General features: G+C 41.7%; 1 protein-coding gene across 3 annotated transcripts in view; it reads left to right on the top strand.

Annotated features, from left to right (window-relative positions):
- The first annotated feature begins 6,791 nt into the window (after positions 1-6,791).
- The window catches only part of dnajc10 (DnaJ (Hsp40) homolog, subfamily C, member 10), a 33,628-nt gene continuing 17,605 nt past the window's right edge, over positions 6,792-22,814 (top strand). Inside the window, exons 1-8 of one of the 3 annotated variants that reach the window (XM_046404353.1) lie at positions 6,792-7,158; positions 12,269-12,513; positions 12,622-12,787; positions 12,967-13,017; positions 16,194-16,276; positions 16,637-16,768; positions 21,701-21,794; positions 21,970-22,047. In XM_046404353.1, coding sequence (XP_046260309.1) covers positions 12,304-12,513; positions 12,622-12,787; positions 12,967-13,017; positions 16,194-16,276; positions 16,637-16,768; positions 21,701-21,794; positions 21,970-22,047 — 814 coding nt within the window. In that variant the 5' untranslated portion in view covers positions 6,792-7,158; positions 12,269-12,303. Of the gene's footprint in view, positions 7,416-12,268; positions 12,514-12,621; positions 12,788-12,966; positions 13,018-16,193; positions 16,277-16,636; positions 16,769-21,700; positions 21,795-21,969; positions 22,048-22,814 lie in introns of all 3 variants that reach the window. The other 2 variants (XM_046404351.1, XM_046404352.1) reach the window with 2 other exon arrangements.

The following is a 22,814-nucleotide window of genomic DNA, read 5'->3' as shown; positions in this document are numbered from 1 at the left end:
GATATTGGTCTTCTAACTGGTGACGCGCAAGCTCACGGAACTGAGTGGAATAGTCCACTTAAACATTCGCCGCGTTGTCCTCAGCAGGGTGCTGGCGATCTGTTGTTTCGCTCCTTTGGCAATGCAGTGTATCACTGTGTGTCCCTCAGCAGCAGCGGGGAAAATCACAGATGAAGAAAAAAACTAACTTTGTTTCGTCCTTAAACAAAGTCGGCACACGGCTCGTTAACATGCGATCAGCTGATTGCAGCGATCCACGTCGGCAGAAGGAAAAAAGGAAAGTTGTCGGCCTGCGAGTTTAAGAACTGTGACCTAGGATTTTAAAGTGATGATAATAATCAAACGTTTGACTGTTGCTCCCTTTCGGCGAGCTGGACACCTCGGAGAGCCTGGAATAGCTCTCACTGTCACAGCAAGCACAGGGAAAAAGCAGCGACTGAGGGTCGCAGTGAACTTTTGTTACCTGAGTGACGTCACCTTGGACCCCTGTGGAGATGGCTGACACACAGCCAGTGTCCATGCCGGTCCTGAGTTCGAATTCAGGAATTTACGACTAGGTGTATGTCATGGGTGGGGGTCTCTAACGGTTCGTCACTCTAGCTCAGGTCTCTTGGGTTACATGTAGGCCTCTCTATTGTTCTCCAGAGCACATGGGCAGAGAACCCAACAGCTGTTTGAGGTTGCTGTTCTCCTCTGCTGGTTCATCCAGGACAAGGTGGTTGTTCATGTCGAAGGTGGGTGGTACTCTGCATCGCACATGCATTGTTTTCCCTGGTGGAATGATGGCATCGTCTCTGCTAACTCTTAAGGTGGCCATACTGCAGCCTGGTGGTTCTTTGGCTTGCATAAAGTTTACCATGACATCGGCGTTATCTTCTCCCATGCAAAGAGCTTTACACAGGAGACTGATGACCAGGGCTTGCACTTCTGTGGCTGATTGATCATCTCCTGCAGGACATTGGCATCAAGCAGAGGCTGGGAGAGGGGGAGCTGACTGACCAGGAAAGGGACCTGCATAGTGAGGCTGGGATTGTCGTTGCCTGGGAGGTTGACTGTAAGCTCCACCCATCCGTCGTATGGAATGTACTGTCAGCACAGAGGTTCAAGCTTTCTTACTGGATGATTGGGAATGTACTGTTGGCGTTCTTGGTGAGTGAACATGGTTGGCTCGTTTCTCACACTCACCTTGAACTGTCTTTGCTGATGCCTTGATGTTAGTGGCTAGGACTGGAACTGTGGGCTGGCCTCTGGTTGCCCCTCAACAGAGACCAACTTCCATTTCCCTGCTGCTGGTTTCTCTTCAAACAGCTGATTCCCCTATGCCCCGAGTCTCCACATATGAAGCAGTGGCTACAACTCTGTAAGCCTTTTTGTGTGCAGCTGGCACAGCACAGATGGGCATCTTACCTCTCCTTGTAGCAGATGGCTGCTTGTAGGAGGGGGTGCTTGGAGATGCTGAGAGGCGGGGGAGGGTGATGGTGAGCTGGCGTGTGAGCCATAATAGTTCCTGAGTGAGGTGCCTGCATCACTGCCGTCTGTTGGTCCATCAAAGCCGCCACCATGTTGGTTAGAGCCTCCACCTTTACATTCAGCTGTTGTATGGACTCACTCTCTCTGTTGTCAGCCAGCCAGTCTGCATGAGCTGCCTTTTGGCAAGAGGCCTGACCCAGTCTGCACCTGTGTTCATTCCAATCATTGATTATTCTCATAATGTGGCAGAGAAATTCCTCATCAGTGATGTGGCTGTGGAGAGGAATGGTTTGAGCTGCTGCCTAATGTCAGAGTGCTTTGATCCCAGGCCCTGATAGATGGTGTGAAGAAAGACTTCCTGGGTGGTTCCGGGGTTATAGCGGATGTCTGCGCTGGCCTGCCCTGACCGGAAGAGGATCTTCTGTTTGAGCCCAGTCATGCAGTACAGGAACTGCTGAGAGAATTCTTGGTCATTCTGCTTAGCACACATAAGCTCCTGGAATAGCTCTGTGCTAGCCTTCTAACAGAGATGAGACCTGAGGAAGCCCTTGATCTCATTGACAGTGAGTTCATCCTTGTCGATGAGCATGTGCTTGAAGATGCTGGGCTTGACTGTCTTCAGGTTCTGGAATCACTGGATCAACTTCCCCATGAGTGGTGATGGAAGGAGATCCCGGACGAGCCCTCAAAATTTATTACGGGTCTCAAGAGTGGTACCACAGTGATAAAAATAGTGTACCTGTAAACAGGTGGATAAAAGAAGGGAGATGACACAGGCTGCTGTTCAGTGTTTCATCCCAAGTGCACCTGAGGGCAGAGCGGTGGTCCGTCCCCTTAGCAACACGGACCCAACTGCTCCTCCCATGTCACGCGTATATGTTACTATTAATCATTAGGCCATACTAGAATAATAATAGTTGAAAAATATTTATTGAATATAATAAGAAAAAGTAGTGATGGACCTACAGACCTGCGTGGTCACCTATTTTTGGGTGTGCCACACTTACATCTACTACAGAGAAATATTTGTTGTTTGGTCCTAAATCATTTTATGCATATGGTTTTAGACTAGGACTATAGGTACAGCCATCTTGGGTTTCCTGCCAGTCTGCAGCCTCTTCACAGCAGGTTTCAGATTTCCCTAAGTCTTGCAATCTACTCTGCTCTTTGAGAAAGAGGGATGAGAGGCATTCCAGGACCTGTACAGTTTTCTCATTTCTGGTTTTAAGTTACAACTGGCTGTACAGTTCCCCTTCTTGTTCCAGTATAAGGCTTTAAGATGTACAGTGGAAAAACTTCTCCTCATATGTTAAGTCTGTCTGTGAGAAGATGAGCACCCCCCCGTTCTCACTGCAATGGACACTCTGTGATGACGTGGCCTGCGAAGCAGCATCGGAGCAGAAAGACTATTTGGACTTTGTGGCACATGTACACGCGGATGTGCATACACACACACACACAGAGATGGACTCTTTAACAGCTTGTATATATTTTTAGTGCTTGGTGACATGTTTTGCGTGGCGTGCGCCATGGATGCTTCGGCGCCAGAAACACAGTCCGCTGTGTCCTTCGCTCACCACAACCACAACTCACCTGTGACAGTCTTCTCCCCGTATTGTTTATTTAGGTATTGATTTATTATAATTAATAATATTGTATGGCCCATTATGATTTTCGGTGATCTCCTCGATAATGGTTTGAACCAATTGGGCTCAACCAGCAGCCCTATTTAAGGGAGCCTCATTTAGCTCTCAGAGAGAAGTACTATGACCTGCTGTGAGTTTATAAAAATAAAAGCATTTTTTTTCTTGGCACCTAAAGCTTCGCTGCCTCCTGTTTCAAACCTCTTCCACCTGAATCTGAACTTGCCTAGATCCCTTTATTCAGGGAGACCACTCTGGTCCCTCACACTGGCCCTGATGTATGTTTGTAATACATGGTGCAATGTAGCTTGTCAGGTTTCATAACTTCACTACACGGAGGTATTTTCTGTTTTGCGATTTCCATAAGTTGCAAGGTCACTACACCTGGCCCTGTGGTTATCAGGTCTAAACTGTACTAATGGCTTAGTGTTTGTGCTCCCTTAAGGACGAAACATTGTGTCATTCTGTCATTCTGGCTCTCATACCTTTTTCAGTTGGCACTGTAGCTATGAGGTGTGGTGGAGTGATTATTGAGAAAATGTTCTTCTACAACGAAGGTTTGACCTCTCTTGGTTCGTTTCTTGTTTTTGAAAAAATGCTGTTCTGCATGTCTTGCATAATCTCGAATTTTAGTTAGTTGAGCAAAGGTCAATCGTATGTTTAGTCACAAAGCTGCTGATTTGAGGCAGGCATCCCTTGAGGAATGCGATTTTTAATTGTTATTCATAGGGAGTGTCATTATTCATATTAGCTGGTGCCTCCACTCTGCTGTGATTATCAAATGTTTCTTTAAGTTTGTGGTAGTAATGATCCACACTCTCACTTTTATTGGCTTCCCTTAGCCATTCTCTAGCCTGTTCGTTTTGTTGAGTTTTCTGTTTTCCTTATCAGTTTTTTCTATTTCTTTTGCTAGTTTGCTACATCCTTCTACCGTCAATCTTCCATTGAAGAAATATTTACTTTGTTTATGTATTTTACATTTTTATGATCTCTTTGTAACATATATTTTGCATCCCCACTTAGCTCTTCTTCCTTGTTGCAACATTTATTTCCCATTTTCTATCCCTGCTCAGCAACCAACCAGTTTGTATGCCACATACAGCAACTGGTCCTATCAGTGGAACACTGTTTTCGTCATCACCATCAGGTTCCCACAGCCAGGCAGTTTGTTATCACCGTTAGGTTGCTCCTGTCTGTTGTTTTCCCTGAGACACTGCTGAGTATCTACCACCCACACATTCACACAGTTTTGTCGTGATGTCAGTCCCCAGGACTGTCTCTCTGTTTTAATGTGCGGCACAGAGTCATTTATTCCTGTAGTCTTCTCACATAGACTACGGCCTAGTTTAGTTTTGGTTTCATTGATATCTCACAGGTCTTAGTAAAAACTACTTTAGTTTTAACTTCACTGATATTTCACAGGTCTTAGTAAAAGCTACAATCTCACAAATAAGTTCCCAGAACTTTTCTTACCTTGAATCCAACAAATCTGTGCCTTGGTTGCTATGATCTCGTCACCTTTCCACTGCCAGTGGAAGCTGGCCTCTAAATAACAGAAATCCTGGAGGACTTTTTGTCAGGAGTCCCCGACTTCCCCTTGCACAGTTTCAGCCCCAAATCTGGACAGTGGAAAGGTTGTTGGAATCCGAAGGACCAAGCTGTTATGGGAATTTCTCAAGAAATGCACAGAGTCGCTGGAGTCAGATCAAGGTAGTTTTAATTCTTGCAATAAGGAGACACGTTGGCACAGTGGTACAGAGTTGTCTGAAATCCAGGCTGAATGCCTGAGTTCTTGCAGAGGAAAAACTGAGTTGTTCAAGGTCTTTACCCACGCAGTTGCTGGTAGCCCCTGCCTATGAATCCTGCTATCACCTAACTGTATGCCTGACTGTCATGATATGAGGCTAAGTCAAGGCAGAATAATCAGGATGTAAAAGATTACACTGTGTTTATTCATGATGTTCTTTTCACACTGTATAATAGGTATAAACAATTGCTAAAATAGCAGAAGCGCTAGCAGACAGTCAACAGGATTACCAATGCCAACGCCAATGCTCAATCTTGTATTTTTGTCGTGTTTCAGATGGAAACACTGCTATGCTGACAACAGAAAATGTTGACCACTGCCTCTATTCCAAGTATAACATATCACAACTTTGAGTTACAAGCTACATTTCAAAAGGGAACAAAGTTGCAAATGTCTTACCTCTATTACTTCAAGACATGTAAATTGTATCAGACTTTTGTCTAGGAAGTCACCAGAGAAGGAGCTAGACTTTTAAATCCTAAAAGACATTAATCAAGTATTGTGCATTTTGCTTCCTTAAAAATCCCCACAATTGCTCAATTTGGAGGTTATGATTGCTAGAGCCATACACATAACATCTTTTCGAAAATACGCCCATATGATCATGTCTGATGAACATCTGCATCTGCTCCACATATGAGTTCTCTGTCCCTTTGCCTGATCAAATTAGCAGCATTTCTATTCCGTGATGACACCTCATTAATGAAGTATCCAGTAATGACCTTTGGATCACTACTTGTGAAGTATGCATGTAGCCATATCATCATTCGTGGAAATCCTTCTATTGCACCATTGATGCAGATCCCAGATGGTTTGAGTTTATCATACGAATCTATGTGCCATACAAAATTCGGGCTTGGGTTGTGATACAAACGTCGCTGAAGGTGATTCCTGCACCTTAGCTGCACTCCATAGGGATCCAGTATTTTCAGCAAATTCCTGATTGTCTCTTGAGTCACCACCTAGCCCGCAGATGCAGATGCAGAATGCTCTTGCCTTCGGAATAACCGCAGAGAGCTAAGGTGCCTCCGTACATTTGACAAACTGATAACATACCATCTATGTAACTTAAGGACTGAAGTGTCTCTCTGTGTCTTAAGCTCAAAGCAAAATAAAACTTGACTGAACTGAATAGACAAGACATTGACAGGACATTCCATGAACAGCAGGTCTCCAATGCGAGCTTCTTGCAGGATTTTGAGGTACGCCTATCTAATAGCTTTTCTCTTAATTTAATTCATAAAAACCGAACTTTATCTCATAAAAACAGAAATCTTTTCTCATAAAAACAGAACTTTATCTCATAGAAACACATACACAAACACACTTTCCTCATAAAAACATAAGTTATTTTTTTCTCCGAAAAACAGAGCTTATTTTTTTTCCTAAATGAGCGCAATAGGGTGCCAGAGGCCTTCCAAAGAAACTTTCTTTTTATTTTATTTTAATTAATTAATGTATTTCTTTTTTTCATTCTCTTTCTCTTTATCAATCCAAATAAACTCTAATAGGAAGAATTCTCACTCTCTTGAACATGATGATGATTGAAGTTAGCCCGTCGTAACGTAACGTTGCTAGTCATAAATCTTTAACAATCAGCACCAATCAGGATACAATAGCAGAATGCTAGCGCTTCATGGGCAAAACCGTCCGCCCTGAAAGAAATACGAATGGGCATAATTGATACTACTATTATATATTAAATGAAACGTTAAGATATCAACAGTCATATTGAACAAAAAAGTAAAACAGAAAATTGACAAACAAAATATATTGTAAACCAATAGCATATTAACGATTATTAACTAATTAAATAACCAATAATTAATTAATATTGCGGTTTTTTCCCGACCTACACTGAACGCAGCAAACTTTAGCGTTTACGTCATTGAAACGTGATCAGTGGTTCCTGAGTTTCGTCAAGTTAAAACAACCAAAAAAGAAACATGAATCCTAGATGTTCTGTTCTCGAAATAAAAGTACAGAGCCAGCCGAGGAAAAGAAGTGTAGGGGTTTTCCTCAATAAAATCTTCATAACACACTGCCTTTTAATGTGCAGATTAATTTATATGAATGCGATTTGTATCACCCGCTGTCTGGATTGTCTAACCATTATTGTGAAATGCTGTAGACGGAAGTTAAGTTATGTTATTGTGTGAAACTTGATGCCGGTGTGAGCCGGACACTGATGCGGATCTTCGGCTTCAGACTTCAGAGAGAAGTTGAGACGTGCTGACGGTAACAAAGCTGCTGTTATAACTTTAAGGGAATTTTGCTAAACGCTAGATAAGGTTAGGTTTAGGTTCAACAACACACTGCAGACAGTTTAATGTTGCAGATAAGCTAACCAGCCTATCATAAAGCAAGCGATGGTTATGGGGACTGACTGACTGGGGACACAGCTAGCTAGCTTAGCATAGTTTTGCTGGATCAAGAAAGACACAAAATCTAAGAAAATTAAAATCTGTCCCTGTGGACACCATGCTGTGTTTGTGGTAGGTTTTTTTAATTGTAGTTATGCATATGTTGACGTTTTTTAAAATATTACTCGTAACGTTATATTATCAAGAGTTATCAGAGTTATTATCAATACTTATTGTAGTGTTACCCAAATACACAAGCTTTTTCTTAGAAGGTTCTGTTACGACTCTTTTCCATCAATGGGATTTCTAATTTCTAAGTGCTCAAATTGGTAGTAATTGCTTGGAGTTTGTACTTGCAATGTTGTAAATAAATTCGCCGATCGGTATTTGACCTGTTTTACAATTGAATACATTACATACAACTTTTTCAAGATGATTGCTACTGGTTGACTAATTAGAGGCGGCTATATTGGAGGAAAGATTCTAGATTTTTATTTGTCATTTGTGCACAAACAAACAGTCCAGGCACGTAGTAATTCTTGTGCAGGGCCCTCTTGGAGTCAAGTAAGTTAAGGGAAAGCATAGGCACATAGTCTAAAAACAGATGTACTTAAAACACTACACAAGAATAACAAAAGGATTATATAAGGAATATATAATAAAAATATAGTAAATGAATTATAAATTATGATTACTGCAGCTGAGGTCTGAACATTACAGACAAGTAACTATAACATGAAAGACGTCTTACTAGCATTAGATGCTCAATTTATATGTTTCAGTGGAGTGATGTTGTTGTTGAAAATTGACATTTTTGAAAAATGAAATGATTAATTGATTATCAAAATATTAAACAAGCAGTTATTTTTCTTTCAGTTGACTAGTTGACAACATGATTAAGTGAGTAATCATTGCAGCTCTGTCTGAAGAATCACAACACTAAAAATACTCAGACTGCTGCAGCCTCATATTATCTTCAACTGAGCCTGAACTGATGTGGCCAGGTAGGAGCAGATTTCGTTATTAGCAGACTGTTATCACAGATAATTTCATTTTTAATATTTTAAAAAATGTTATTTACTTCATTAATCCCAGACTGGGAAATTACTTCCCTGCATTTAACCCAACACTGATTGAAACACACACATGCAACATGCAGTGAAAGGAGCAGTAGGCTGCCACTGTCAGGCTCCTGTACTACCCCCTCCTGTTCATCCTCAATGCATCCCATGATCACAGTATCGTCTGAGTACTTCTGCATGTGGCAGAGCTCTGACTGGTACTGGAAATCAGATGTATAGAGTGTGAACAGGACCGGGGAGAGCACTGTGCCCTGAGGTGCTCCGGGGCTGCTCAGCAGGGTGTCAGATGTGCAGTCACCCAGCTTAACAAACTGCGGTCTCTGATAGGTAATCAGGTCCATTCCAGTAGCACATTACAGTAGCAGTAGGTTAGTCAAAAGGTAAACAAACAAGACCTAACTGTTAGTAGTAAAGATTCAGATAATAACAACATAAACATCATAAATAGGCTAAACATATACTAACTAAACTAACATGCTACATAAAGTATGGTAAAGTGCCAAGAAAGCAGGTCGCCGGGTTCAGTATGGCAGCTCAACTGTGGGGGTCTGAACCAAGAGAGTGAGGAACAACATGATATAACACATGTCCAACAAAGAGATGGAGCAAATGGAGTTATGCTGCCATGTGATCCTCAAGATAAGTCGTGGATCTCTGAAGTGTGTGTAAAGAGGGTTATTAAGAGAGGAAGAGGAGAAGAGGAGGAAGCAGATAAAACAGGGAAGATCCTAACTATCACAGAGGTGTAATAAACTGGTTTATTTTACCACACCGTAACGAGGCAGGTGAACTGTTGTTCGGCGGGCTTGACACCGGTTCTTCAACTGGTAAAATATCAGTTTATTGGCTGGCGGCGATGGGCTCAACAAGGAAGACACTCACGTTGAATGTAAACAAATCAACAAGCAAATCAAATTAAAATTAGCAAACAAAGGACATGGCGGTTCTATAATAATAAAAGGGACACGGCAGTCCAACAACAACAAAGCACAGTTAGCAGTAATGAGTGAAGAACACATTATAAATGTTCAACAACAAGGGACACAGTGGTCTTATAACAACAACACAGTTAACAGAAATTAACATGCTATTTAAGTCTCTGCCCAGGCATAAGCCTCTTACTTTGCGTTACTCTGATCTGTTGCGGTCGGAGTGCGTGTGGAGTCTACTCTCGTGTGCTCAGCGATCCTTGACTGAAGCCGATGGGGCCATTGTACGCTCCTCAGGTGGCAACAACTTTATGAGCAGCAGGGAAACAGCGGAGTTGATTCAGTTGGGAAGACAGTGTAATCCGTTATCTCCTGGTGAAGTCTGTTCATCCTTCCGTTTACAGAAGAGATCAGCTGATTCGACACAGCTGTCTCTTCAGACCCAGGTAAACAAAAGAAAGAGGAAAACAGATGGTCTTGTTGCCTAAATCTTAAAATGAAGGAGAGTGAAACAACCAAGCTGATTGAGTGCTCCCTTTTGGTGACTGGGACACCAAGGAAAGCCTGCAGTAGCTCTCACTGTCATGACGGCACACGGGGAAAAAAGCATAGAGTTGTGCAGCAATGATGCTTTTATTACCCGGCAGCTCTTTCCCAATGAGGAGCCAGAGTTTGAATTTAAACTAGGCCTCACACCTAGGTGTTCTAACAAAGGGTTGTAAAACCCTGACTTCAGGCTTCTGGGACAACATACAGGCCTCTCTATTGTTAATCTCAGCACATGGCATGAGATCCCAACAATGATAATGGACACAAGAGGTTTATTATTCACAGGCCAAAGTAGCAAACAAAAGTGTCTAAGCTTGATGAGCAGGAGTCGCTCCCTTCTGCCAAGAGGAGTAAATTAACAAAAATACTGACAAGTAATCAGAATCACACCATAATTGACGAGAAAAAGTTGCGGGAGAGAAGATGTAAAGTTACCCTTATGATTCAAACAGACATAAGCCACAATGAAACCTATTCCTGCCACTTTTCTCACTATGTGCAGTGTTCATTAAGTTGTTCAGTTTTCCTAATATTTTAAATACAGGCAACAGAAGTTAAAAAGAGATAGCAAAGGTGCCTGTTCCAAGAATGCTACTCTTCCTATCAGCTGTTTTCCTTCAATGGAATTTCCAAGTACTCATCCTGGTAATAATTGCTCTTTGTTTGTATAGAGATTTCATAAACAAGTTCACCAATGAATAGGAATTGTGTATTTCATTATTGTTTGACCTCTTTTACAATTGAATAGAACATATTTTTAAAGTGGTTACCACTGGTTGTAAATTTTTAGTTGGCTATGTGGGAGGAGAGATTTTGTCTGACGTATCCACACTGCACCAGACCCCTCTAACTCAATGCCAACTAGATATAGTCAGGCTCACTTCAGTGCACATCTTGGACTCTGGAACTAACCTCCTTGAGAGGGGTTGGACTCTTCTCTTTTGTGGAGTTGCTCCGGGTGAGAGGCGGAGAGTAGGTGTGAGGTTACGTATAGCCCCCAGTTTTCTGCCTTCGTGTTACAGTTTAGTAAACAAAAGGGTTGCTTCCTCCGCACCATGCATGTTGTGGACACTTGGATGAAGAGAGGAGCAGAGCTGTTAAATGGTCACCACCTGGCGGTGAGTTGGCTCAGTTGGCGAGGGAGGATGCAATATAGACCCTGACGAACAGTCACGGTGGGGATGGGGAACTGCTGACCTTGACTGAGGGTATAGACGGACAGTGGAAGGAATACTCAGAGGATCTGCTGAACCTCACCAACACTTTTTCCATGGAGGATACAGAGCCGAAGGACTTGGGGATGGGCTCTCCCATCACTGAGGCGGAGGTTGCCCTGGGGCAGTTTGCAGCTGAGATAAAGATCAGCACCTCTAAGTCCAAGGTGATGGTTCTCAGTCGGAAAAGGTGGTTTGCCCACTCCAGGTCAGGGGAGAGTTGCTGCCCCAAGTGGAGGAGTTCAGGTATGTTGGGGTCTTGTTCATGAGTGAGGGAAAAATGGAGCGGAACATTCGGGTGGCTCGTGGCAGTGTGATGCGGATACTGTACCAGTCTGTTGTGGTGAAGATAGAGCTGAGCCAAAAGGCAAAGCTCTCGATGCTCCGGTCAATCTGCATCCCAACCCTCAGCTATGGTCACAAGTTGTTGGTATTGACCAAAAGAAAGAACAATATTGAGGATACAAGCAACTGAAATGAGTTTCCTCCTTAGAGATAGGGTGAGAAGCCCAGACATCCAGGAGGCACTCAGAGTAGAGCCACTGCTCCTCTGCATCGAGAGGAACCATTTAAGGTGGTTTGGGCGTCTGGTTAGGATGCCTCCGGGATGTCTCCCTGGGGAGATGTTTTGGGCATGTCAATCTGGGAGGAGACCCTAGGGCAGACCCAGCACACAATGGAGGGATTACATCTCTGGTCTGGGAAGACCTTGGTATCCCCCCAGATGAGCTGGTGGAAGTGGCTGGGGAGAGGATGGTCTGAGCTTCCCCTTTTGAGACTGCTGTCCCTGCGACCCGGACCTGCATAAGTGGGGAAACAAAGAAACGAAGCTGTAGTAGACTCATATATTCCAAAAGCGTGGGCTCTGATAGCCCAGTGTAATATAAAGATAGGGGTGGGGTGGGACCCAGTTGAGAGCAGACATTCTTCCAGCTGCTCCCATGCTCTAAGCCAGTCCACCCCTGTCATATACGAAACACAGAGAATGAAGCAGAGCACAGAGCAGCTACTTACGACAAGGATTGTAATGTGCCATGCTAGCTATCCAATGAATACTCAATTTTTAATCATTGTTTTGAAAATTATTTAGCTATGGCTGGAGGATGTTAATCACTGCAGGCTTAGGTGGCCACACAGCAGTAAATTTGGAAGCATTGACCTTTTCATCAGCGCAATGAGGAAGGAATCATGTTTGTACTTCTGTGTTCCAGCTACTGATCATTGAGATTGAACTGGAAGGATTGTGATGGAGTACCGGGTTCTCCTTGGGGTTCATCAGCCCCGTCCCATCCAGCTTATGCTACCTCTGATGCTTCTTGTCATCCTGCCGGCAGTAGTTTGGGCAGAGAACCAAGACTACTACAATCTGCTGGGAGTCAGCAGAGAGGCCACAACCAGAGAGATACGAAGGGCCTTCAAGAAGCTGGCGCTCACCATGCACCCAGACAAAAACACTGTGAGTTACTCTTAGAAACCACAAACACAAACTCAACCCCAGTTTAACCAGAAACAGAAAGCTCCTATCAGTTTGCACAAAACTCCAATCAAGGTTTTTTTGTTTTAGGGTGACCCCTCAGCACACGAGAAGTTTCTGAAGGTGAATAGAGCCTACGAGGTTCTGAAAGATGAAGAACTTAGGAAGAAATATGATAAATATGGAGAAAAGGGTTTGAATGAGGAGCAGCAGGGTGGACGCTATGAGAGCTGGAACTACTACAGATATGACTTTGGTAAATCTCCTTTGTAACCATGGTGATACTATGAGGGCAACATCTTTGTTTTTTATTTATTTATTTTTTTTCAATGCCATTTGGGGTTGAAATACAAGCATATTAGTTTTATTACCATAAACTGATTTTACTGTGAAGAAATTGGTAGTCTGAAAGTCTCATTCTGTCTTTCTGACCAGGTATCTACGATGATGATTTGGAGATTATCACGTTGGACAGTGGGGACTTTGGTAAGTGTCTGTTCTCCATATTAACTTTTTTACAGGTGTGCATGGATGGTGGGATTAATAAAGTAGACGGTAAATATTCTTTGGCTTTTTGTGAATTCTAACAAATGTTTGGCTGGGTTCAGAGGTGAGTAGCCCAGAAAAGGTCAGTTAGAACACTTCTTATTGTCAATTTTTGATCCATGGAGGGTCTAAATTTGTAAAAAAAAAAAAAAAAAAAGCTGACCCTGCGATAATTTAGCCCCTTTCCATACATTGTTAATTCAGGGTTAACCTAAGCCCATGGCCAGTGTCCATTGAAACATAGAACTAATGTTTATATTCTAGAATCTGCATTCATTAACACTGTCCAACATATATGTTACATTTTATCACCATTCCTGCATTTTTTTTAACCGTGTTGTAATTGTTTTGTTTTACACTTATATCTCTCAACAATGAGCAGAAGCAGAGCTAGAACTTTCTCAACTTTCTCTCATGCACATTACACTGTAGGTTCTTCTTTCTGCCCCCTGTGGAATCATCAGTGAAAAGAATTTTATGGCTGTGAGATGACGGAACATGTTCTGACATATGAGTGTTGTGTGTGAACATCTTATTATTCATCACTAATAGAGCCAAACAAGAAATATCTGCCTAGCCAGGCTGACAAAGAGTCACAGCTCTGTTGAGCCTTGTATTCCTGCAGCTCTTAGTAGTGAAGACTAAGACCTATTTTAGTCCTAATCCACCTCTTGACAGCTTCCTGCCCCTAGACCTCCCTGAGCTGACATTCAGCATTAATAAATCTAACCCATGTCACATGTCTCTTAGACCCCATCCCAACTAAGTTCCTCAGGACTTATTAGATCAGATCAACTTGTCTTTAACAACAAGTTATGTACCACAGGAGTTTAAGACTGCTGTTATCAGACCTTTACTTAAAAAACCTACACTTGACCCAGGCATCTTAGCAAACTATAGACAGATATCTAACCTCTCATTTGTTTCTTTCATACTTGAAAGGGTGGTTGAAAGTCAGTTAACTGATTACCTACATAGGAACAGTCTGTTTGAAGTGTCTGGTTTCAGAGCCCATCACAGCACAGAAACAGCACTGGTTAAAGTTACAAATGACCTCCTCATGGCATCAGGCCCACAGACTTGTCTCCATACTTGTTGTACTGAATCTCAGTGCTGCCTTTGACACTGTAGATCACAGCATTTTATTACACAGATTAGAACATGAGACTAGGATCACAGGGACAGCACCAGGCTGGTTTAAATCATATTTATCAGATAGATTTCACTTTGTTCACGTTAATGATGTTTCCTCTTCACATATAAGGGTTAACCTTGGTGTTCCACAGGGTTCAGTGCTTGGGCTGATCCTGTTCACCTTATACATGCTCCCTCTAGGAAATATTATTCAGAAACATGGCATAAACTTTCATTGTTATGCTGATGATACCCAGCTGTACTTGCTGTACTGTACTAAAATCGGAAGAAACCGAGCCGTTAGTCAGACTTCAGGCACAGGACGTGAGAACATAAAGGACTGGATGACCTCCATTTTTTTTCATTATTAAACTCAGACAAAACTGAGGTCATTGTTTTTGGCCCCAAACATCTCAGAACTAGAATAGCTGATAATATTCTCTCTCTGGACGGCATTACTTTGGCCTCCAGTACGACTGTGAGGAACCTCGGCGTTATCTTCGATCGGGATGTGTCATTTATCCATCACATTAAACAGATCTCTAAGACTGCTTTCTTTCATTATGAGCATTATGATTATGAGCATCCTCTCTCAGAGTGATGCTGAAAAACTCTACATGCTTTTGTTACTTCTAGGCCGGACTACTGCAACTCATTATTATCAGAATGTCCAAGTTACTCCATTAATAGCTTGCATCTGATCCAGAATGCAGCAGTAGCTTCTCTTCACTTGCTTCTGCTAAATTTTAGAATAAATGTTAAAAATTTTCCTACTTACATATAAGGCCCTAAATGGACTAGCCCCATCATACCTGCGGGATCTAATAGTCCCATATATTCCCAATAGATCACTCAGATCAGAGAGTGCAGATTTACTTGCAGTTCCCAGAATTCATAAAAGTAGAACGGGAGGACGAGCCTTTAGCTATCAGGCACCCCTGCGGTGGAACCAGCTGCCAATCTGGGTTCGACAGGCAGATACCACCTCCACTTTTAAGACTAAACTTAAAACCTTTCTGTTTAGTAAAGCATATAGTTAGCCTCAAACAAAGTGTGTAGGGCTGGTAGGCATAGTTACAGTCACTTCTTGATATATAGCCACAGGCAGAATAGGTCTGACTACCTGCTGCTATAGGCCTATGCTGCCGGGGGACACAAACATGATCCACCGAGCAGTTCCCCCACCTCCTCAACACCACCACCATTTCTACTCCCCCACTTTCTCTCCTCTTCTTCGTCTCCCCTCCTCTCCTTTCATCAGGTCGACTTATGATCCACTGTTTTATGTCACTCACTGTGTGTCCAGTTTTCCTCGTAGTTTTGTGTCTCTCCCTCCCTCTCTCTCTGTCCAGACTTGCATGCTGACACGCATCCGGCCCTGTAACAAACCCAGTGTCTACTGTCAACATCTGCCCTCCTCTATGTAGTGTCATTATAATTAATTTGAACAACATATCAGCTAAATAACAAAAATATAATGAATAGTTACAGTTAATAATTACGATAGCTCAGCATTCCTATTCCTATTCCTACTCCTATTATTATTAATATATAATATATTATTATTCCTACTATTCCTGTCGCGTAATCTCTATAACAACTTTGTCTTTTGTAATGAATGATGTTTATTGCATGTGTGTTTCTCTCTCTCTCTCTCTCTCTCTCTCTCTCATTCATCCTCTCTGTCCTATCTACCACTTCTTCTCTTCCTTTACTCTGCCCACTACCAGCAGGATGGTTCTCCCTTGTGAGCCGGGTCCTGCTCAATGTTTCTTCCTGTTAAAAGGGAGTTTTTCCTTGCCACTATCTGCTTGCTCGGGGGTTCAGGCTCAGGGTTTATTTAAAGCATCTAGAGACAATTTTCATTGTAAAAGGTGCTATATAAATAAAACTGAATTGAATTGAATTGTGTGAAATAAAAGAATTGACAAGTAAACAGGCAGTGTTTAAAGTGTAAGTGTGTGTTTATGTGTGTGTTTCAGAAGCAGCGGTGAACTCTGGAGAAGTCTGGTTCATCAACTTCTACTTCCCACGATGTTCACATTGTCACCAGCTGGCTCCGACTGTAATTTAACACTAAATTACATCGTTAAACACACACACACACACACACACACATACACACATTAAACACTATATTCAAAACTGAACATGGAGCTTGTTTACAAGTGTTTGTTGCTCACTGAAGACTTTTGATTATTAATTTTCACTGTGGGGCCAATGTTTAAATTCTTTCATTTTAGCCTAGTTTCATGTTTTAAGTTGATTCTTGATGCTTTTTCTGTTTATTTTTTTTCATATGTTATCAGACTGAGCCTTTGTTTATACTTGGTGAGTTTGACATTGTCTGTCTCTCCTGTCTTATTACAGAGACAGACTCATGTTTACCAAGTAGTACAGTACCTGTCTGTCTTTCTGTGTTTAGTGGAGGGATTTTGCAAAGGAGATGAATGGAGTCATCAGGATTGGAGCAGTGAACTGTGGAGACAACAACCGTCTTTGCAAGAGAAAAGGCATCAACAGCTACCCGAGTCTGTTTATATACAGAACAGGACAGGTTTGTTGGCTGGTTATTGTTTCTTTATTGATCTCCTAACTAATGTGAGTGAAATGTGGGCTGCTACAGTAAGGAAAGGTGCACTGGATAAAATATAAGATATAACATATAAGTGTAACCAATGACTTACGTGGAGGATCTGAACATGCAGCTGAAACATGTTCAGTATTTTAACCCACATAAGATTCTTTATTGCATGTTTTGTTCATCTGAAGTTGATATGATCTATATCTTCTTGTTCTATTTACTCTGAAAACAACCTGCATGTTTGCATGAATGAAATTCAGTAATCAGCATAACCTGAGGTCATTAAATGACAGATCACCTGTATACGAATAACGATTGAATTCAGTTTTATGCAAGAATTTCTTGAAGGCTAAAGTTAACTCTTTTAATTGGGTTAACAGCCCCAATATTAACACCACTGGCAGGTGAAGTGAATAACATTAATCACTGATTTACAATGCAGTGTTCTGCGGAGAAACCAATAATGTTGTGGCTGTGTAATATAACTAGGTAGCTCAAAGGTCATATATATTGTTGTTTTTTGGAGATTAAAATAAATGAACTTCCGTTCCAGTTTATGTAAAGTGAAATTTGTGTATTGCAGCATCTCAGGACAAAATAAGCACAGGAATGAACAAGTAGCAAAAAATAGAAAATAAGACAGAAACTATTGTGTATTAAATACTAAAAACAATATATACAATAATAACAAAATATATATACTGTACATACATACATACAAGTAAACTATAGTGTATTAAATACTAAAAAAATAAAACTACAAACTACAAGAGTAGTGCAGTATACAGTGAAAAGAGCTATGGGGGTGCACGGGGAAGGTTTTAAAGTGCAGGGTTAGGTGCAGGTAAAGTGCAGTGCTGGGTTATCCAGAATGGCTTTGATCTTGTCCCTGATTCTCCTTTTTTTTTCCTTAGTCGATGTGAGGGTCGAATGGCAGAGGATGTTGCTATGATGTTATGTAAAGCCCTTTGAGACAAACTGGTTGTAAAAATAGGCTATTCAAATAAAGTTGTCTTGTCTTGTCTCTCTGCCACTGACTCAAGACTGCCCAGCTCCAGGCCGATCACTGAGCTGGCTTTCCTCACCAGCTTCTTTAGTCTTTTCGACTGTCCAGCTTTTATGCCACCACCCCAGCACACCACCACAAAGAACAGAGTGCAGGCAACCACAGATTTATGAAAAGTTTTTAGGAGTCTTTTGCATATGTTAAATGACCTGAGTATCCGCAGGGCGAACAGTCTGCTCTGTCTATTCTTGTAGAGGGCATCAGTGGTGTTTGTCCAGTCCAGTTTATTGTTTATTTGCACCCTGAGGTACTTGTATGAGGTATGAGTGTACCTTCTCCACCTACTCTCCTGGGATGAAAACAAGCACAAGGGCCTCCTCTTCTTCTAGTAGCTAACCACCGCTTCCTTGCTTGTGGTGATGTTGAGCTTCAAGTTGTTTTTGCTGCATTGCTTAATTAAGCTCTCTCTGTAAGTTCTTTGTACTCCTCCATTGTCTCTGCTCTTACATCTGACAATGGCAGAGTCATCACAGAACCTCTGGGGGTAGCAGGAACCAGCGCTGTAACAGAAGTCCGAGGTGTAAAGTGTGAAGAGGCCTGGCGCCAGGACTGTTCACTGGGGAGCACCTGTGTTAGTCAGCACAACCTCATAACTACAGTTCTGACGTATTGCAGCTGGCTAGTCAGGTAGTCTATAGCACACTGTGTCGGTGTGCAGTTGCATCTTCAGTAGCTTCCCTCTCAGACGCCTGAGCTGGATGGTGTTGAAAGCATGAAACAATAAGAGAAGTTGAAGAACAGGATTCTCACATGATTCTTTCTTCTCCAGGTGAGAAAGAACCTTGTGTGTCATGAAGATGATTGCATCCTCCACCCGGATGTGTGGATGGTATGCAAATTGCAGTGTGTCTATTAAAGGATGAAAGCGGGGTCATCAGAAACAGCCTGTCAGCCTATTCTTAAATAATATGAGCTCAAATACAAGATCAAGTCCTCCCTGCGCAGTGGAAGTCACCTGTCATGAGTTTCATCCCATTATATACCTCTTTTGGCTTGTGCTGTCCCATCTTAGCCTGTCCCATCTCAGCCTCAATCTTCTCCATGTAATTGTTCTTATTCTCTCTTCTTAAGCTCCTTTTGGACAGCCTGGAGCTCCTCATGATCCTTCGCCATGAAAGCCCTTTTCTTCCTGTTTCGTAGTGTTTTGATGGCTTTATTTATCCATGGCTTCTTGTGGAAGTGACAAACCTTTTTGGAGGTAACAACTGTGTTCTCACAGAAACACTTTTAGTCTGTGATGCAATGAAAGAATCCCCTTAGTGTCTTCACCATCTTCCTGGAACAGCTCAGAGTCCAGTCCAGAGAGAGAGATCGAGACATGGTTAAAATCCACATTGGTCATGATGAGAGTGCTAGGATGCCATGTTTGAAGTATCGCGATGACTGAGTGGGTGACGTCACACACTCAGTCATCGCGAGGTGTGGTGGGATGTAAACAACCACAGGTATGGCATGTCAGGATTCCCATGGTAGACAGTATGGTCTGAAACCTACCAGCAAAAGTTCTGTGTCGAGAGAGCAGACACATTCCCTAACACTGATATGTCTGGGGTTGTACCACTTAGAGTTAACAAAGACAACAAGCCTTCAGCCTCTCCTTATACCGCTCTGTTTCCCTCTGTCTGCCCACACTAGCTAGCTGGTTCGAGCAGACTGTCTCGTTTAGCCATGTCTCTGTGAAGCAGGGCAAACTGCACTCACTGTAGACTGGGAGACTCTTCTAGTCTCCCATAATGACCACAGGATGAAATAGTTTCACTTTTCTGTCTTTCTTTATCCTTCCCTGGTCCGTTATATTAAATTACATTTTAATATTTTTAAGGTGAGGAAGGAAAAAAAATGTTTATGTTCCCAGTTAAGTTCACTTTATCAACATCTCTTTGAAAAGTTGTCCTCATGTAACAGGAGAAACCTTTATTGTCCATTGTCCAGAAGACATCCGTCATGACATCTGTAGCCGAAGTTAGTTAGTGATCATGTTTTTTTAGCATGTTTGAGAGAAATACATCCATGTTGTAGGAGACGCCATAGCAGATATCCATTTAGCCCTACTACAGGGATTTCTTTTGCTTTGCTGACATTATTGCTTTGTGACTTTTATTCCCATGAGGGGTGGAGGAGAGCAGGAGAAGGATAGCTATTAAAAGATACATTTTCATTTTTCTGGTGAACCAGTTAAAATCGTGTAATGCTATGAATATGTTTTTAAAGTTTAGTTTATGTAAGTGGTCTGCATTTCTCTGGTAAGTTCTAGTTTGGATGAGGAGTTTAAAGAAATATCTAACTTTCTGCAGGGGCATCCAGTATATGTTGAATAATGTGTCCGTCTGATTTCTAATTTACCTTTAATGGTAAGGTATCATTCTTCTTTGTCAGTGATTTCTGTCAAGCATTCAAAATTTATTGAACTTGGTGCACTGCTACCCATATTTTGTGACTGTAAGTGTTACAAGTAGGTACATATATGTTGGGACAAGTGTAAGTTCCTTAGGCATTCGTCCTCTGTACACCATTACATTGAATTTGAAACAAAACACTAGATATGAGTGAAGACTTTCAGCTTTAATTCAATGGGTTTGATAAAAGTGTGGCAATAACCATTTAAGAATTACAACCATTTTTATACACCTACCCCCATTTTGGTGGCTCATACATGATGGGACAAACAAACATAATTGCAAAAGTAAGGATTGCTTTTATACTTGGGTGAAAATCCTTTGGAGTCAGTGAACCCAGAAAGAGGAACCCATGCTCATGACCAAATACTGGGTTTCCTCCTTTGAGATGCTTTGCCAGGTCTTTACAGCAGCTGCCTTCAGCTGTTGATTGTTTGTCTTTCATTCTGCCTTCAGTCTTGTTGTCATTAAGTGAAAAGCATGCTATATTCGGTTGAGATCAGGTGACTGACTTGGCCAGTGAAGAACATCCTATTTCTTTGCCTTGAGAAATTCTTGGTTTGCCTTTGCTGTATGTTGTGGGTCATTCCATCTGCAGAGTGAAGCGGCATCCTATCAGTTTTCAGCATTTTGCAGAGTATAGGCCTCTACACTTCAGAATTCATGCTGCTACATTTATCAACAGTCATCAACAAACACCAGTGACCCAGCTCCATTGGCAGCCATACATACCCATGCCATAACACTGCCTCCACCATGTTTGACAGATGATATGGCCTGCCTATGATCATAAGCTGTTCCTTTCCTTCTCCATACTTTTCTCTTCCCATCATTCTTGTACAAGTTAATCTTGGTTTCATCCGTCCAAACAATCTTACTCCAGAACTGGACAAACTTTAGGTGTTTTCTGGCAAAGTCTAATCTGGCCTTTCTGTTGTTGAGTGTTGCCAGTGGTTTGCACCTGGTTGTGACGCCATCCATGAAGCTGTCTCTTGACTATAGACTTAGACAATGACATCTCTGCTTCCTCAAGATTGTTCTTGACTTGGATAGATGTTGTGAAAGGGATTTTCTTCACCAATGACAGAATTCTGTGGCCCTTTTATTATTGCAGAGCTTCCACGTCAATTCCTTCTTTTTAAGAATGTTTCAAACTGTTGTTTTGGCCTCTCTCAATGTTTTTGCTATGATTGGTTTATTTTGTTATTACTTTGTTCATGTTGTAGATCTGTCTCTGCTGGCAGAGAGAGCTCAGCTTTCAGTAGTCACTCATTGATTTGTCAAAAAGAGCTTTCCTATGATTTCGTAGTCATAGGAATACGTATACACCATATACTTCATAGTATACACCAAGTTTTTCTTTACCTGTCCATGATGTACTTTACCTATCATTTTGCACTCTGCGTAAATCTTGTTAATTGGAACATTTTGTTTGTCTTATAGAAACCAGAAAAGTTTAATGGGGAGCGTTCAAAAGACAACCTGGTCCGCTTCTCCATGCAGTTCATCACAACCACTGTCACTCAGCTATGGCAAGGTATACTGCTCTGAATTATTTGGCATTTCCAGTTAATATCTTCATTTGTTTCAGATGTCTGACTAATGGCTCGCATCTCTGTCTCGTTCAGAGTCAGAATAAGTACAATTAATTGTCAGGCTAGTTTCTGTTGCTCTGTGTGGTCTGATCTGTTGGGTGTGGTTACTTTTGCTAGGTAACGTATTCAAGGAGATTGAGAGTGCATTCGCGTTGGGGCTCGCCTGGCTGATCACCTTCTGCTTTGACACTGGAGGTACCACAAATGCATATATGAAGGTCATTTTAATACTTGAAAGTGTTCCCTCAAGTCTGATTGTCACTTGAAACATTCAGTCATATGTGTTTCTGTGCATGTCACACATTCATGTACACGTGTATGTGATGTAGCACACTTGTGTTCAGTGTGCAGCTTATACAAACATGCACAACACGCACACACAGAGATGTTTGAAGTGGCACAGATCATTGTCCATAACTACACACACACAGTTCTGGTCAATATTATTTGTACTCTTTGAAGTAAATTGTGTACAACATCTCTTGAAATAAAAGCATGTAGTGAGAGAATAGAGTCTTATGTTTTAAGAAAAGAGAATGGAGTTAAACAGTGGCTTTAATTTAACATTAAAAGCAAGGAAGAGAAACTATGAAAACAGAAAAATTCCCATGACACAAGTTTTGGCATCCTTTTGAGGAATTCAGATCGGTTTGAACAAAAAAGCAGTCTCACCTTTGGATACATTTTGAGATTTTAATTTACCAGGGAACGATAGTCTGAGTGCTTTAAAAGCCTACTTTATGTCCTATTTCATGATTTCACAATGGTGAAGACATGAATGCTGTCAGTCATGCTGTTAAGAAGTTTGGAATTGACAATAACTTCCTCAAACACGGGGTGGGGGATTACTATTGAAGTCATCAAAAGATGGTGCCAGCTATGTAAAAAAAAAAAAAAAAAAAAAAGCCATGTTAAACATTGAAAGAGCTGAAGGCTGACCCAGAGACATAAAAAGCCAGGAC

This window comes from Scatophagus argus, chromosome 11, assembly GCF_020382885.2.
Source record: "Scatophagus argus isolate fScaArg1 chromosome 11, fScaArg1.pri, whole genome shotgun sequence".
Classification (NCBI taxonomy): Eukaryota; Metazoa; Chordata; class Actinopteri; family Scatophagidae; genus Scatophagus; species Scatophagus argus.
This window is presented reverse-complemented; position numbering and strand designations above follow the sequence as displayed.